Source organism: Colius striatus, chromosome 29 (genome assembly GCF_028858725.1).
Source record: "Colius striatus isolate bColStr4 chromosome 29, bColStr4.1.hap1, whole genome shotgun sequence".
Classification (NCBI taxonomy): Eukaryota; Metazoa; Chordata; class Aves; order Coliiformes; family Coliidae; genus Colius; species Colius striatus.
The window spans coordinates 1,571,276-1,584,830 of NC_084787.1; the positions used below are offsets into that span (position 1 = coordinate 1,571,276).

General features: G+C 50.6%; 5 protein-coding genes across 5 annotated transcripts; 2 read left to right on the top strand and 3 right to left on the bottom strand.

Annotated features, from left to right (window-relative positions):
* LOC133628351 (claw keratin-like) lies at positions 1–381 on the bottom strand. The gene has a single exon (XM_062016286.1). It carries the CDS (start codon positions 379–381, stop codon positions 1–3), a length of 381 nt encoding a protein of 126 aa, XP_061872270.1.
* Positions 382–1,843: 1,462 nt separating this feature from the next.
* On the top strand, positions 1,844–2,224 carry LOC133628349 (claw keratin-like). Its single transcript, XM_062016284.1, has one exon. It carries the CDS (start codon positions 1,844–1,846, stop codon positions 2,222–2,224), a length of 381 nt encoding a protein of 126 aa, XP_061872268.1.
* Positions 2,225–4,648: 2,424 nt separating this feature from the next.
* LOC133628350 (claw keratin-like) lies at positions 4,649–5,029 on the bottom strand. The gene has a single exon (XM_062016285.1). It carries the CDS (start codon positions 5,027–5,029, stop codon positions 4,649–4,651), a length of 381 nt encoding a protein of 126 aa, XP_061872269.1.
* Positions 5,030–6,491: 1,462 nt separating this feature from the next.
* On the top strand, positions 6,492–6,872 carry LOC133628288 (claw keratin-like). The gene has a single exon (XM_062016070.1). The coding sequence runs from the start codon at positions 6,492–6,494 to the stop codon at positions 6,870–6,872; it is 381 nt and encodes a 126-aa protein (XP_061872054.1).
* A 2,220-nt stretch (positions 6,873–9,092) lies between these two features.
* LOC133628310 (beta-keratin-related protein-like) lies at positions 9,093–9,500 on the bottom strand. The gene has a single exon (XM_062016173.1). The coding sequence runs from the start codon at positions 9,498–9,500 to the stop codon at positions 9,093–9,095; it is 408 nt and encodes a 135-aa protein (XP_061872157.1).
* Positions 9,501–13,555: the final 4,055 nt, after the last annotated feature.

Sequence of the window (13,555 nt, forward strand, 5' to 3'; positions counted from 1 at the left end):
CTAGCAGGGCCCACAGTTGCCACTCAGGTACCTGTGGTTTCCTCCCATGCCACCAGATCCACAACCCCCATAGCCCCCAAAGCCCCCAAAGCCTCCATATCCCCCAAAGCCCCCAAAGCCTCCATAGCCTCCAGAACCACCACGGCGTCCAGAGGATCCACCATAGCCCCCTCCAACAACGGGGGCTCCCGCTGAGCCAACAACACTCTGCTGGGGGAAGTTGCTGAGGATGGGCCCGGGGAAGGTGACCACCGAGGCTGGGGGCTGGATCACCACCGTGGAGTCGGGGCACTGCCGCACGCAGGGCTCGTTGCAGCTGTCAGCCAGCGGGGTCGGGGCACACACCCCACACGAGGTGGAACACAGGCTGGAGCAGGACATCTTTCAGGCAGGAATGGAGTCCTGGAAGTGGAGCAGGCATTAGGAAAGGGTGCAGGGGAGAGACTGAATGGAGAGAGGCTGGAGAGATCCCCAGGAGGCTTCCAAGAGGAGGACTTACCCAGTTGCTCAGGAGAGTCAAGTGGAGGCAGGTGGATAGAGGGCTGTGGAGCACTCAGCCCTTTTATACCTGTCCCAGGCTGCCTGGGGCATTGGCTATGGGGTGGTGACAGAAGCCCAAGCTAATAAAATCAAACAGACAAGCTTCATGAGACAACGTGTGATGCAGAGCATCACAAGGGGCATCCATCCATCCTCATCGGGCATCCCAGCCAGCAAACGCACCCTGGACAGCAAACATGGAATGGGAGGGACTCACCATGACCCACCATGACCCAAAAGCCAAGCCACTGCTGTAGCTGACCTCATGGCACCCAGAAACCCTGAGCTGTCTCTAATCCCCACTTTGCTTACACAGAAGAGTCTCGGGCATCCTGCATTAGGCTGCTGAGCCCAACCACAGCACACCCAGCAGCAGCCCAGCGGCATGCCCAGCACACTGTCTGGGTCTTGTTCCTGCCCTCAAGCTCCTCTCTGCACCTGTCCCCTCACACAGATCCCTGTTCCTCTCTTCTAGCACTGTTCATAGATAGAGCTTTGCCCTCTGGGTGACCCAGCTCTGCACATGGTGTGACCAGCAGGAGAACTGGGGAGGTAACAGTCCACAAGCCATGCAGTGGCAGGGACGTGCCCAAGGCTTAGCGATGCCCCTTGCACCTGGTACTGTGATCACCCCAGCCCTTGCCACCATGGAGACCTTGGTGGCATTTGCAACCTGTCCTGAGGAGGTGGGACAGCTTCCTCCTTCACCCAACCTCAGGGAGCCTCAGTTTACCAGCCTGTAAAAGCCAGGTAATGACAAGCGTGATGGCTGAGCCCTGGGTTGTAAAGCACTTCTGCAAGATGCCCAAGACTCACATACAGAACTGAAGTGGAGGAATTAGGGACAGCTCAGGGTTTCTGGGTGCTATGAGGTCAGCTACAGCAGTGGCTTGGCTTTTGGGTCATGGTGGGTCATGGTGGGTCATGGTGGGTCCCTCCCATTCCATGTTTGCTGTCCAGGGTGCATTTGCTGGCTGGGATGCCCGATGAGGATGGATGGATGCCCCTTGTGATGCTCTGCATCACACGTTGTCTCATGAAGCTTGTCTGTTTGATTTTATTAGCTTGGGCTTCTGTCACCACCCCATGGCCAATGCCCCAGGCAGCCTGGGACAGGTATAAAAGGGCTGAATGCTCCACAGCCCTCTATCCACCTGCCTCCACTTGACTCTCCTGAGCAACTGGGTAAGTCCTCCTCTTGGGAGCCTCCTGGGGATCTCTCCAGCCTCTCTCCTTTCAGCCTCTCCCCTGCACCCTTTCCTAATGCCTGCTCCACTTCCAGGACTCCATTCCTGCCTGAAAGATGTCCTGCTCCAGCCTGTGTTCCACCTCGTGTGGGGTGTGTGCCCCGGCCCCGCTGGCTGACAGCTGCAACGAGCCCTGCGTGCGGCAGTGCCCCGACTCCACGGTGGTGATCCAGCCCCCGGCCTCGGTGGTCACCTTCCCCGGGCCCATCCTCAGCAACTTCCCCCAGCAGAGTGTTGTTGGCTCAGCGGGAGCCCCCGTTGTTGGAGGGGGCTATGGTGGATCCTCTGGACGCCGTGGTGGTTCTGGAGGCTATGGGGGCTTTGGGGGCTTTGGGGGATATGGAGGCTTTGGGGGCTTTGGGGGCTATGGGGGTTGTGGATCTGGTGGCATGGGAGGAAACCACAGGTACCTGAGTGGCAACTGTGGGCCCTGCTAGATCCCTCCCTGAGCGCCAACACAGATGAAGGAGAGCTCTGGAAAATGCCCTGGTACATCCTGCTATGACATCTCTGCAATGAAGTCTCCTTGGCATTGATGAGCTCCACAGCTTGGAAGCCTCATCCCTGCTTGGGTCCCCTCTCTGCCTTCCTCAAGCCCTGCCTGAGCATCCCTTCCAGACGTGCTGCCCCTGGATGCCGCAGCCCCACGCCGGCTGCCTGCTCCTGCCGCACGGATGATGCTCACTGTCGCTCTGCCCGCTGCCAGCAGACTGTCAGCAGAGCCTCTTGTCCCACCTCCCTCCTCTCCTGGAACCGCAATAAAAGCTCTGTTGCATCGCAATGTTGACTCATGGTTTTGCTTCACCATTTCCTCTTGTTTCCATTTATTCCAAAGCTCAAGGCATCTCAGTCTGGGCTGCTCTGATCTCCCACGGTAGTGACCTTGGGCAGTTTGCTCAGTGTGTTGCACCTCATGATGACATTCCCAGGTGGCTCTTGTAGAGCATATCCCACTCAGCTGATTCAGGTCTCCTACCAGCAACAAACACTTTCCATTCCCAAAGCCCACTTGCAATACCTGGAAGTGCCAAAGATGTCTTGCAGAACCTCTGCCATGTCCTCTGCAAAACCAGCATGCCAGGCATTATCTCCTGTTGTTCATTGTTAACAGCCACAGCTGTAAGCCCAGGGAAATGGAGGGAGCACCACTGTATATAAAGGGCTGCTCCACATGCTGACCCTGTTCCTCTTCCCAGGTAGAGGTGCGAGGTCATGGGAAGTGGTAAGGTAGATCCAGCCAAATGATCTCAAGCTTCCTATGAGAGCTAAGAAACAGCCATGAGTATCCATTCCCAGGCAGCACAAAGCTATTGGAGCAGGAGGTTGGACTGCTCATCCCCCTGAGCTCCTTCACTTCCCACGCACACACTGATCTTGTGATTCCAGCAAGGCAAGAGAGTCTTGGACAGAGACAGATCCAGCCACAGTCTCCAGGAAGGGCAACGTGTAGCAGCATGTTGGTCACTGCTGAGGAGCTCAGGAAAATACGTCTCATCTGAGTCTGTGAATAGAGAGGATGTGGAAAAAAGGCAGGAAGCTGGCTGGAGCAGGCAGGATATATAACAGCCCCTGAACTGAGGTTTGCACGTCCTCTTTTCCTCTCAAGGATGTTTCTATATCTGTCCATGCTCAAATCTCCCAGGACTGTGCTGCACTGAGTCTCAGCCATCATCCACATCCTGGCTCACTTGATGACCCCACATGTCTGCTGAGGGGACAGCTGGAAGGAGATTTTTGTGACTTTCATGCTTTTTGAAAGAGTGGTAGTGTGGGTTTCCTTGTGGGGCTGGTGTGTGAGGAGGGACAACCATGACCCGGATGTGTCTGGTCCATAGCAGTGAGTTGTGGGATATTCTCATTCATACCTGGATTGAACCATATCCCCAGGCAGATTAGGTGACAGAGCAAATACTGAGATGAGCTTCTGCTTATGCAGTGAGAGCGAGACTGCTCCAAAATGCCTACATAGTGCAATGGAAGATGGAGCATAAAGAGGATGAGAAGGTGGTGCAAGTGTGCTGCAATGTACAGATGATGGAGCCATGGCAGGTTGGAGTTCCTGGGTGATGCTCCTACTCTTGCCTATAGACCTGTGGTCTTCAAAGAGACTCTGAGCTGGGCTTTTCTCATGGGGCATCTCTATAGACATTCCAGTGATTGCAGCCCTGGGCCTTAAGGAAACCCCCAGGGAAAGATGAGATGTGAGCAACAAATGAACTCAGTGTAGGGCAAAAGAGCTCTTCCAGAGCTGCAGAGAGCAGGAGCCCATGGTGTGGAGATGACAGGGAGGACAGAGGGAGAAGCAGTTGGAGAAGGAGCTGATGAGGGTCCTGCTGCAGCTGAGTGTCTAGAGGAAGGATGAGCTGCCAAGGGCGGGCAGGAGGAAGCCAGGCAGCTCCTGCTGCTGCCCCTGAGGTGGCCCCAACTGGGAGCTACTGGGGCAGCCCAGGGAGCCAAGGCTGTGCCTGTGGGTATTGGCTGTGGAGACAGTGAGAAGAAAAACCATCAGGCAATATTGCGATGCAACAGAGCTTTTATTGCGGTTCCAAGGGAGGAGGGAGGTGGGACAAGAGGCTCTGCTGGCAGAGTCTGCTGGCAGCGGGCAGAGCGACAGTGAGCATCATCCGTGCGGCAGGAGCAGGCAGCCGGCGTGGGGCTGCGGCATCCAGGGGCAGCACGTCTGGAAGGGATGCTCAGGCAGGACTTGAGGAAGGCAGAGATGGGGCCCAAGCAGGGATGAGGCTTCCAAGCTGTGGAGCTCATCAATGCCAAGGAGACTTCATTGCACAGATGTCATAGCAGGATGTACCAGGGCATTTTCCAGAGCTCTCCTTCATCTGTGGTTGCACTCATGAAGGGATCTAGCAGGGCCCACAGTTGCCACTCAGGTACCTGTGGTTTCCTCCCATGCCACCAGATCCACAACCCCCATAGCCCCCAAAGCCCCCAAAGCCTCCATATCCCCCAAAGCCCCCAAAGCCCCCATAGCCTCCAGAACCACCACGGCGTCCAGAGGATCCACCATAGCCCCCTCCAACAACGGGGGCTCCCGCTGAGCCAACAACACTCTGCTGGGGGAAGTTGCTGAGGATGGGCCCGGGGAAGGTGACCACCGAGGCCGGGGGCTGGATCACCACCGTGGAGTCGGGGCACTGCCGCACGCAGGGCTCGTTGCAGCTGTCAGCCAGCGGGGCCGGGGCACACACCCCACACGAGGTGGAACACAGGCTGGAGCAGGACATCTTTCAGGCAGGAATGGAGTCCTGGAAGTGGAGCAGGCATTAGGAAAGGGTGCAGGGGAGAGGCTGAAAGGAGAGAGGCTGGAGAGATCCCCAGGAGGCTTCCGAGAGGAGGACTTACCCAGTTGCTCAGGAGAGTCAAGTGGAGGCAGGTGGATAGAGGGATGTGGAGCATTCAGCCCTTTTATACCTGTCCCAGGCTGCCTGGGGCATTGGCCATGGGGTGGTGACAGAAGCCCAAGCTAATAAAATCAAACAGACAAGCTTCATGAGACAACGTGTGATGCAGAGCATCACAAGGGGCATCCATCCATCCTCACCGGGCATCCCAGCCAGCAAATGCACCCTGGACAGCAAACATGGAATGGGAGGGACCCACCATGACCCACCATGACCCACCATGACCCAAAAGCCAAGCCACTGCTGTAGCTGACCTCATGGCACCCAGAAACCCTGAGCTGTCCCTAATTCCTCCACTTCAGTTCTGTGTGTGAGTCTTGGGCATCTTGCAGAAGTGCTTTACAACCCAGGGCTCAGCCATCACGCTTGTCATTACCTGGCTTTTACAGGCTGGTAAACTGAGGCTCCCTGAGGTTGGGTGAAGGAGGAAGCTGTCCCACCTCCTCAGGGCAGGTTGCAAATGCCACCAAGGTCTCCATGGTGGCAAGGGCTGGGGTGATCACAGTACCAGGTGCAAGGGGCATCGCTAAGCCTTGGGCACGTCCCTGCCACTGCATGGCTTGTGGACGGTTACCTCCCCAGTTCGCCTGCTGGTCACACTATGTGCAGAGCTGGGTCACCTAGAGGGCAAAGCTCTATCTATGAACAGTGCTAGAAGAGAGGAACAGGGATCTGTGTGAGGGGACAGGTGCAGAGAGGAGCTTGAGGGCAGGAACAAGACCCAGACAGTGTGCTGGGCATGCCGCTGGGCTGCTGCTGGGTGTGCTGTGGTTGGGCTCAGCAGCCTAATGCAGGATGCCCGAGACTCTTCTGTGTAAGCAAAGTGGGGATTAGAGACAGCTCAGGGTTTCTGGGTGCCATGAGGTCAGCTACAGCAGTGGCTTGGCTTTTGGGTCATGGTGGGTCATGGTGAGTCCCTCCCATTCCATGTTTGCTGTCCAGGGTGCATTTGCTGGCTGGGATGCCCGATGAGGATGGATGGATGCCCCTTGTGATGCTCTGCATCACACGTTGTCTCATGAAGCTTGTCTGTTTGATTTTATTAGCTTGGGCTTCTGTCACCACCCCATAGCCAATGCCCCAGGCAGCCTGGGACAGGTATAAAAGGGCTGAGTGCTCCACAGCCCTCTATCCACCTGCCTCCACTTGACTCTCCTGAGCAACTGGGTAAGTCCTCCTCTTGGAAGCCTCCTGGGGATCTCTCCAGCCTCTCTCCATTCAGTCTCTCCCCTGCACCCTTTCCTAATGCCTGCTCCACTTCCAGGACTCCATTCCTGCCTGAAAGATGTCCTGCTCCAGCCTGTGTTCCACCTCGTGTGGGGTGTGTGCCCCGACCCCGCTGGCTGACAGCTGCAACGAGCCCTGCGTGCGGCAGTGCCCCGACTCCACGGTGGTGATCCAGCCCCCGGCCTCGGTGGTCACCTTCCCCGGGCCCATCCTCAGCAACTTCCCCCAGCAGAGTGTTGTTGGCTCAGCGGGAGCCCCCGTTGTTGGAGGGGGCTATGGTGGATCCTCTGGACGCCGTGGTGGTTCTGGAGGCTATGGGGGCTTTGGGGGCTTTGGGGGCTTTGGGGGCTATGGAGGCTTTGGGGGCTATGGGGGTTGTGGAGGCTTTGGGGGTTGTGGATCTAGCAGCTACTTCAGAGGCAACTGTGGGCCCTGCTAAATCCCAGAGTTCCATGGTCTGCAGTATTGGCATGCATTTCTACTGGTAGCACCTCTTCTCTTCTACACCCACATGCAGACTTTCAGCCTATATTTAGGCTGTGGGAAATAATTACTTGCACTTTATGGAGTCTTTACCTACTTGGACGTTGTAATATCACTGAATTTCATCTGGTGGCTTTAATGTTTACAGCACTGCCTCCAGTAGTGTGTGCCCTGGTACTCTTGCCCCTGAGTCTCCTGTCCTGCAAGAGGAAGGGGGAATCTTTGGGAGGGAGCTCTGGGTTATGCCTTGCTGAGGCTCTCACAATTTTTGTGGTTTGAATCCTTTGTTTATCTGTTGTTTTGTGTATTTCTGAAACTGTCTCTTGCATTTGTTCATCTGAATTAAACAATCCTCATTGCATGAACAATTTTTCGGGGTCAGAATTCATTCTTAACTGTGTCTGGAATGATGTGTACAACTGAGCAATAGTGTGAAATGTTAGGTGATAATTCATTTAGCTAAAACTTTTGTGGAAGCTTTGATATTCTTGCAGAAAAGTCTTTCAGGCTGCAAGGTAGGGAAGTGATGCACTGGACGACTGTGCTGCTGTTCAGTGAGATCTGGACAGGTTGAGAATTGGGCAGAGAGGAACCTGCTGAGGTTCACCAAGGGAAACTGCAGAGTTCTGCAGCTGGGGAGGAACAACCCCATCACTAGAGCAGGCTGGGGGTGACCTGTTGGAGATCAGCTCCAGGAGAGGAATCTGGCAGTGCTGGGGGTGAAAAAATTGACCATGAGCAGCAACGTGCCCAAAAGAGCCAGTGGCAGCCTGGGGGCATGAGGAGAGTGTGGGCAGCAGGGCCAGGGAGGTGCTGCCCCTCTGCTCTGCCCCGGGGAGGCCTCAGCTGGAGTCCTGTGGCCAGGGCTGGGCTGCCCAGCTCAGGAGAGACAGGGAAGTGCTGCAGAGAGGCCAGTGCAGGGCTGCCAAGATGCTGAGGGGCTGCAACATGTGTGTGAGGAGGAAAGGCTGCAGCCCTGGGGCTGTTGAGCCTGGGGAACAGCAGCCTGAGCTCAGGGGCACCTCAGCAATGCTGCTCAGTCCCTAAATGGATTTAGAGCAGAGCTCAAAGGTGAAATACCATTTTCTGTTTTGTGAGGTCTATCGTGGAATAAAACCACAATTAGTGGCATATTTCCCACTCGTGGTCTGCACCCAATTCCTAGCAGTCAGTCAGTGCTCAAGGTGATTCATTGAGGATGCACTCTGCTGTGTGGCTAGTCCATTCTCATCTGTGGCTAGCCAGAGGGCATCCTTCCCGCTGTAGCCTTGGGAAGCTCTGCACAGTGAGTCATAGGACTGTGTGTGGGCTGTGCATTTCTCCACCCTGCCAAGCTGCACCCAGATATCCATGTCTTGCTTTGGGCAAAGTACTGGAAAGTTTCTCTGTCTGATGGACTTGGCAAATTAAGAGCTGTGCATTAACCAATCCCTTTCTGGGACTGCTGTTACAAGCAGAAACTTCCAGGGACTCAAGTTGATCCAGGGGTGTGTCAAATATTCCCCACACGTTTAATGGCTTTGTGTAGAAAAGTATTTCTGGGGTTTTATGACATTTACACTCATAGGAGATGGGTAGAACACCCATGACCAAGCCTAAACACACTCTAAATTGAATTGGTAAGTAAAAGGGGGAAATGATTCCATGGTAATGAAAACCAGAAGACTGAGTTTGGTACAGAAAATTTATTTGGAAAGAGAGAGCTTCTCTACAATTCTGGAACAAAACTGTACAGAATATAAAGAGCATCTTTCCAGGGTTTCAGCGAGGCTCTGGCTGATCACCAGGATCAAAGTGATGCAATCTATTAAAAAAATGGTGGGGTTTTTTCACCTTTGGTGCAGTTGCTTTGTGCAATTTCTAGTATCCTAAGTCTCCTCTCTAAAGTCAGTGTCAACAACACAACTGAAATAAGACAAAGCACCATGGAAGCAGATGACTAAACTGGAAAGCCAGAGGATAACAGGTTTAAACTAAAGGCAAAAAAAAAAGAAGAGTAAAACGCACCCATGTGCCTGTTCCCCCCTCCCCCGAAGTGCTGAGCATTTGCAGCTCTCATTCTTTTCAGCTGGAGGCAGACAACACCCAGCACTCAGGCTGGTGCCTAGCAGCTCCACCCCAATTTACATCTCCTTTCCTGCTGCTTTAAATTGCTCTCTGCAGCCTCTGGCTCAGCTCAGTATGTCCACCTTTTCCCTGAGCGATATGAGTTGCAGGGATGTGTCCATTGGGAAGAATAAGTGTAGGAGTACTTTGGGGCACACCGTGGCTCAGGTCTGGCGATGACCTGAGGGGCGAGTTTCTCAACTGCTGCCTCTATTCTCCCTGACACCTCTGGGGGTAGAGCTGCTGCTGTGGAGGGTTCTGCCAAAGCCACCTCAGAAGGCTCTGAGGCTCCCACGACGGTTTGCTGCGGGTAGGTGGTAAGGATGGGCCCTGGGAAGGTGACAACGACGGGTGGTGGGTAGATGATCACTCTGGAGTCACCGCAGGTCACAACACAGGGCTCGTTGCTGCTGGTGGCCAGGGGCTGGGGACACTTTGCCTCGCAGGGGTTGGTGCATGCCAGCTGCTCAGAAGCCATTGCCTGGTTGTGGCACAGGAGTACCTGCAATGTGGTTGCAGAAGTTTAAAGAAAACACACCCCAAACCAACAAGTAAGTTGGTTATTGACACTTCTAAGCTTGTCTCTAAATCTCTAGACAGAGAGAATTTGGGTATAGATGGCAGTTGAGCTACTTTCCTTCCACCTCTTCCTCAGTCTGTATTTGCTCTTTTTAATTTGCTGCTTTAAGCTTGCTCTGTTTACATCTCCTCTGAGCAAAAAGTATCCTCCCTTTTCTTTTTGTGCTGTCTCCAAAACGCTGCTCTAAAACCTCCCTGTCCTCTGTAATATTTCCTGGAGACGTGTTTGAACTTGCTCCCGCAGCATTGTCTTTTCCTCCCACACACAGCTTCTCAGGGCAGTGCCTACAGCCTGCATTTAACAGAGGGAGTAGGAGGGAGCAAGGGGGCAATAAACCCCTGGGTTTTCAATAGATTTGAGTGACTAATCTGTTTAGCAGCCTCTTTAATTTCCTATATTATCTTTCCTTGTTAGATTCCTGTTGTTTCTAAGCACTGAAATTTCCCTTGAAAACACAGTAGAATGAAAGGCTGAGAATAAATGGAGGGTTAAAAATGCTGCTTTAATAAGAACAGCGACTTAAAAATGTTTAATACTGTGATGATATTGTCAAGCCAAAGGAAAAAAATGCAGCTGCAGCCAGAGTGCACCCATTTAACAGGGATTATTTCTTTCTGGAGAATAAGTTTTCCCATGAAGTCGAGTTCTCTGCAGTATAGCAGCACATTATCTTTTGGTAAGCTTGTAAATTGAAGATGTTTTATAGTGATGAATAGGGCAAAAGTGTTTTATTTTTGCTTAAGCCCTGTTTATTGCACTATAGCATTGCAAGGTACTAAAACTACTGTCCTTGAGAACATTTGGAAGACCAAAGGCTAGAGGATGTGACAGCTTTGTGGTACAATAAGTAAACATCAAATCTAAGGCAGATGGGGAGTAATTTAGAGCTGATCTCCGAAATCAGTAGATCTTATCTGTGGAAAAGTAGCACACAGGATCCTAAACATGTAGCCAGCAACACTTTAATAAATAAACTATCATATTGCCAAGCATAAGGTGAAAATACCCTGAAAGCCACTTTCCTCTGCTTCAGAAGCTCAGTGCTATTTTACATTAGGTTGTGGCAGAGGGGAATGGGCAGGTCAGTGAGTTCTTTGATCTATTCACTTAACTCTATTCAGAGGAAAGCAAAAGTATCCTTAAATATGCCATTTTTGAGGAAGAAGAGGGAAAAAAAGGCAGAGAACATGCATAGCATCCCCCTCCCCAACAGCCTTAGGTTAGAACATAGCTTTCACTTGAAAATATGCTTATTTTCATCTCTAACATTAAAATCTCATTAAAATACTAGCAAAGCTTTAATAATTATAAAAGAAAGCTTATTTATCCAGTTCCATTAAGTAACAGCAGGTAATCACCACTCAGTGCAACTCACTGTGACTCCAGTTCAATTAGCTAAGGGTGAGCAGATCACAAACAGCGGCAACGCTGCGTGTCTGTAGCTCCACAGAACTACAAACAAAGCTGTTTATTCGATAGTTTTCCATTAAATCCTTCCCACCTAAACTGCTCAATCCCCTGTTCATGCCATAGATGCAGAAACAACACCAGAGTCTGTTCTCAGAGCTCTTCTGAAGATTCTTCCAAAGCAAGAAATCGCATCCTGATTCTCCCGTAAAGTCAACAGCCCGATGCAGTCTGGAAAAGCCCTTGGTTTTTATTTTTACATCCTTTATCCAGCATAGAAAACATCTGTAGAAAGATGCTTGCTAATGTCTCTGAGACTCAAGAGTACTTATGCAAGATTTAGTCCCGATTTTAACAAGAAAAACCCGTGCAAAAGGGAAATTAAGTGCAAGTTTTTAATAGTTGTCAAATCAGACTTACTCAGTGTACCGGAGAGAACAAGTCAAGAGAAGAAGACAGAAAAATCTTGCATGGGGAGAGTATTTATACCCTTTCTCAGATTGCCTGGAGGAGCTGAGACACCCTTTGTGTAAAGAGCCTTAATTACTTATGAAGCAAACTTTGTTGCATGTATAACTTCTGTACTGGCAGTAATTGTTTCGCTCACTGTTTATGATTATCTAAAGCTGAGTTAGGTCATAATGCAACATGCAGATGGTAACTTGCAAGTTCTTTTCATCTTGAAATTTCCTGGGTTTACTCTACTGATTTCATTAGGAATTAAAAACAGTTAAGAATTAATGCACTTCTGGTGACTTATCTTTGCTGAAAACATGACTGCACAGGGAGTCTCCCACGTCAGTGACACAGTGTGTCAGCACACACAACAATCATTTTCCTTGCTGGAAACACAAACTAACATCTAGTATTTGTCAGCATGCTTAGATAAGTCTCTGGAAAGACAGGGCTTGTTTTATTCACCTGATAGAATGTAAATGAGGTTCTTACAGATGCATAAAGCTGGAGGAAGTATCTGGTGCAAAAAACTTTGTAGAGCAGAAGTATCACTGAGTTATCTTTTAAATAAAAATGAGGCTGTCTCCAATTACGAAGCTTGAAATGAAGACTTGATTAGATTGTTTTACATCTTTCATTCTGCAGGAGGTCAGAGCAGTCTAAATCCATGAACACATTATTACTATTCATATCAAGTAATCTCCATGTATGACATGACAGATGCTTGTGGACTTCTTTGAAATCTTGTTTCCTGGTGTCTCCAGAATATTCCTGATAAGCTCCACAGCCCAAGAGATCTTTAAGGGTGCCTCAAAAAAGTAAGAATTGTTATTGCTGATTCTGCCCAGATGGGTTGTTGAATCTCTTTCTTGGGGGACATTCAAAACCCACCTGGATGAGTTCCTGTGTGACCTGCTCTAGGGGGTCCTGCTCTGACAGGGGGGTTGCACTGGATGAGCTTTCCAGGTTCCTTCCTACCCTTAAGATTCTGTAATAGCCACAAACACATCATGTCATAAACACCATGATGGTGGGGGTTTTAATTTATTTAAAGGTGTGTGGCACCTTCATGCACGAAGCTTCCCTCCAGAGTGAAGTGTGGTGAAGGGCTTTGTGGGAAAATGGATGTACTTGAGTGTGTGCTTCGATAAAATCGTCCCTGGAGCCTCTGCCACTGGAGGGAGACTCTGTGCATGGGGCAGAGCTGAGTTCATCAATCCAGGCTGGGCTTGTTTGTATTCAGCCTATTGGTATGTGCTGTGGCAGAAGTAGCCTCAGGTTTTCATGATTTAGTCCTAACAAGTCAACTGAAAACATCAGGTAGATTTTTCTTCTCCTCTGGGTTTTTAGTGTCTCAGTTCTAACACTTCAGTATTTCCATCTGGAAGACTTCTCCAAGGGTGCACCCCAAAAATACTAAACTACTCCTACCTGATCTAGGTGAACCTGCTTCTGCAGGGAGGGTTGGACTAGATGATCTCTAAAGGTCCCTTCCAACCCCTACCATTCTATGATTCTACTCAACCAACTACTACTACTATTGAAGCACAGACAGCAAGTGTGGAAACCACCCTTACGAAAGGATTCAAGCTGAGCACTCTACATCCTCTTTTCAGTCAATCTCTAGCATTTGAGAGATCCCTGACAGAACTAGGAACTAAGACCCAGCTGTCCTGTTAAGATGCAGTCCCTTAACTACAATAGAACTACCACTTCTCAAAGTTTCCCCACAAGGTAGCAAAGCTGTGCAGCTTTTTCTTCCCCCAGCTTTTGTGTTGTGCTCTAGAATGAGTAATAAAGACAATAAAGGGAAAAGAGTAATGCAGGCTGCACACACCACAATATAGAATGTTAATATTGCCAGTGCCTATTAATTTTAAATTATTTTAGAAAATTACATCCTTGTGTAAGGCAGGGACAGCAGTAATAATGGCTTTTGCCTAGCTAAGATATGGTTTGTGTGGTCAAACCGGTTCTGTTCAGCTTCAGAGTGCAGAACTTTTGTTTGCAAAGCTGAGTCAGGAGCACTTGCTAATGAAGAAATAATCAAAGGAAAATGCTTGGGGATGGCTGCTCTGCTGATGTAGGTC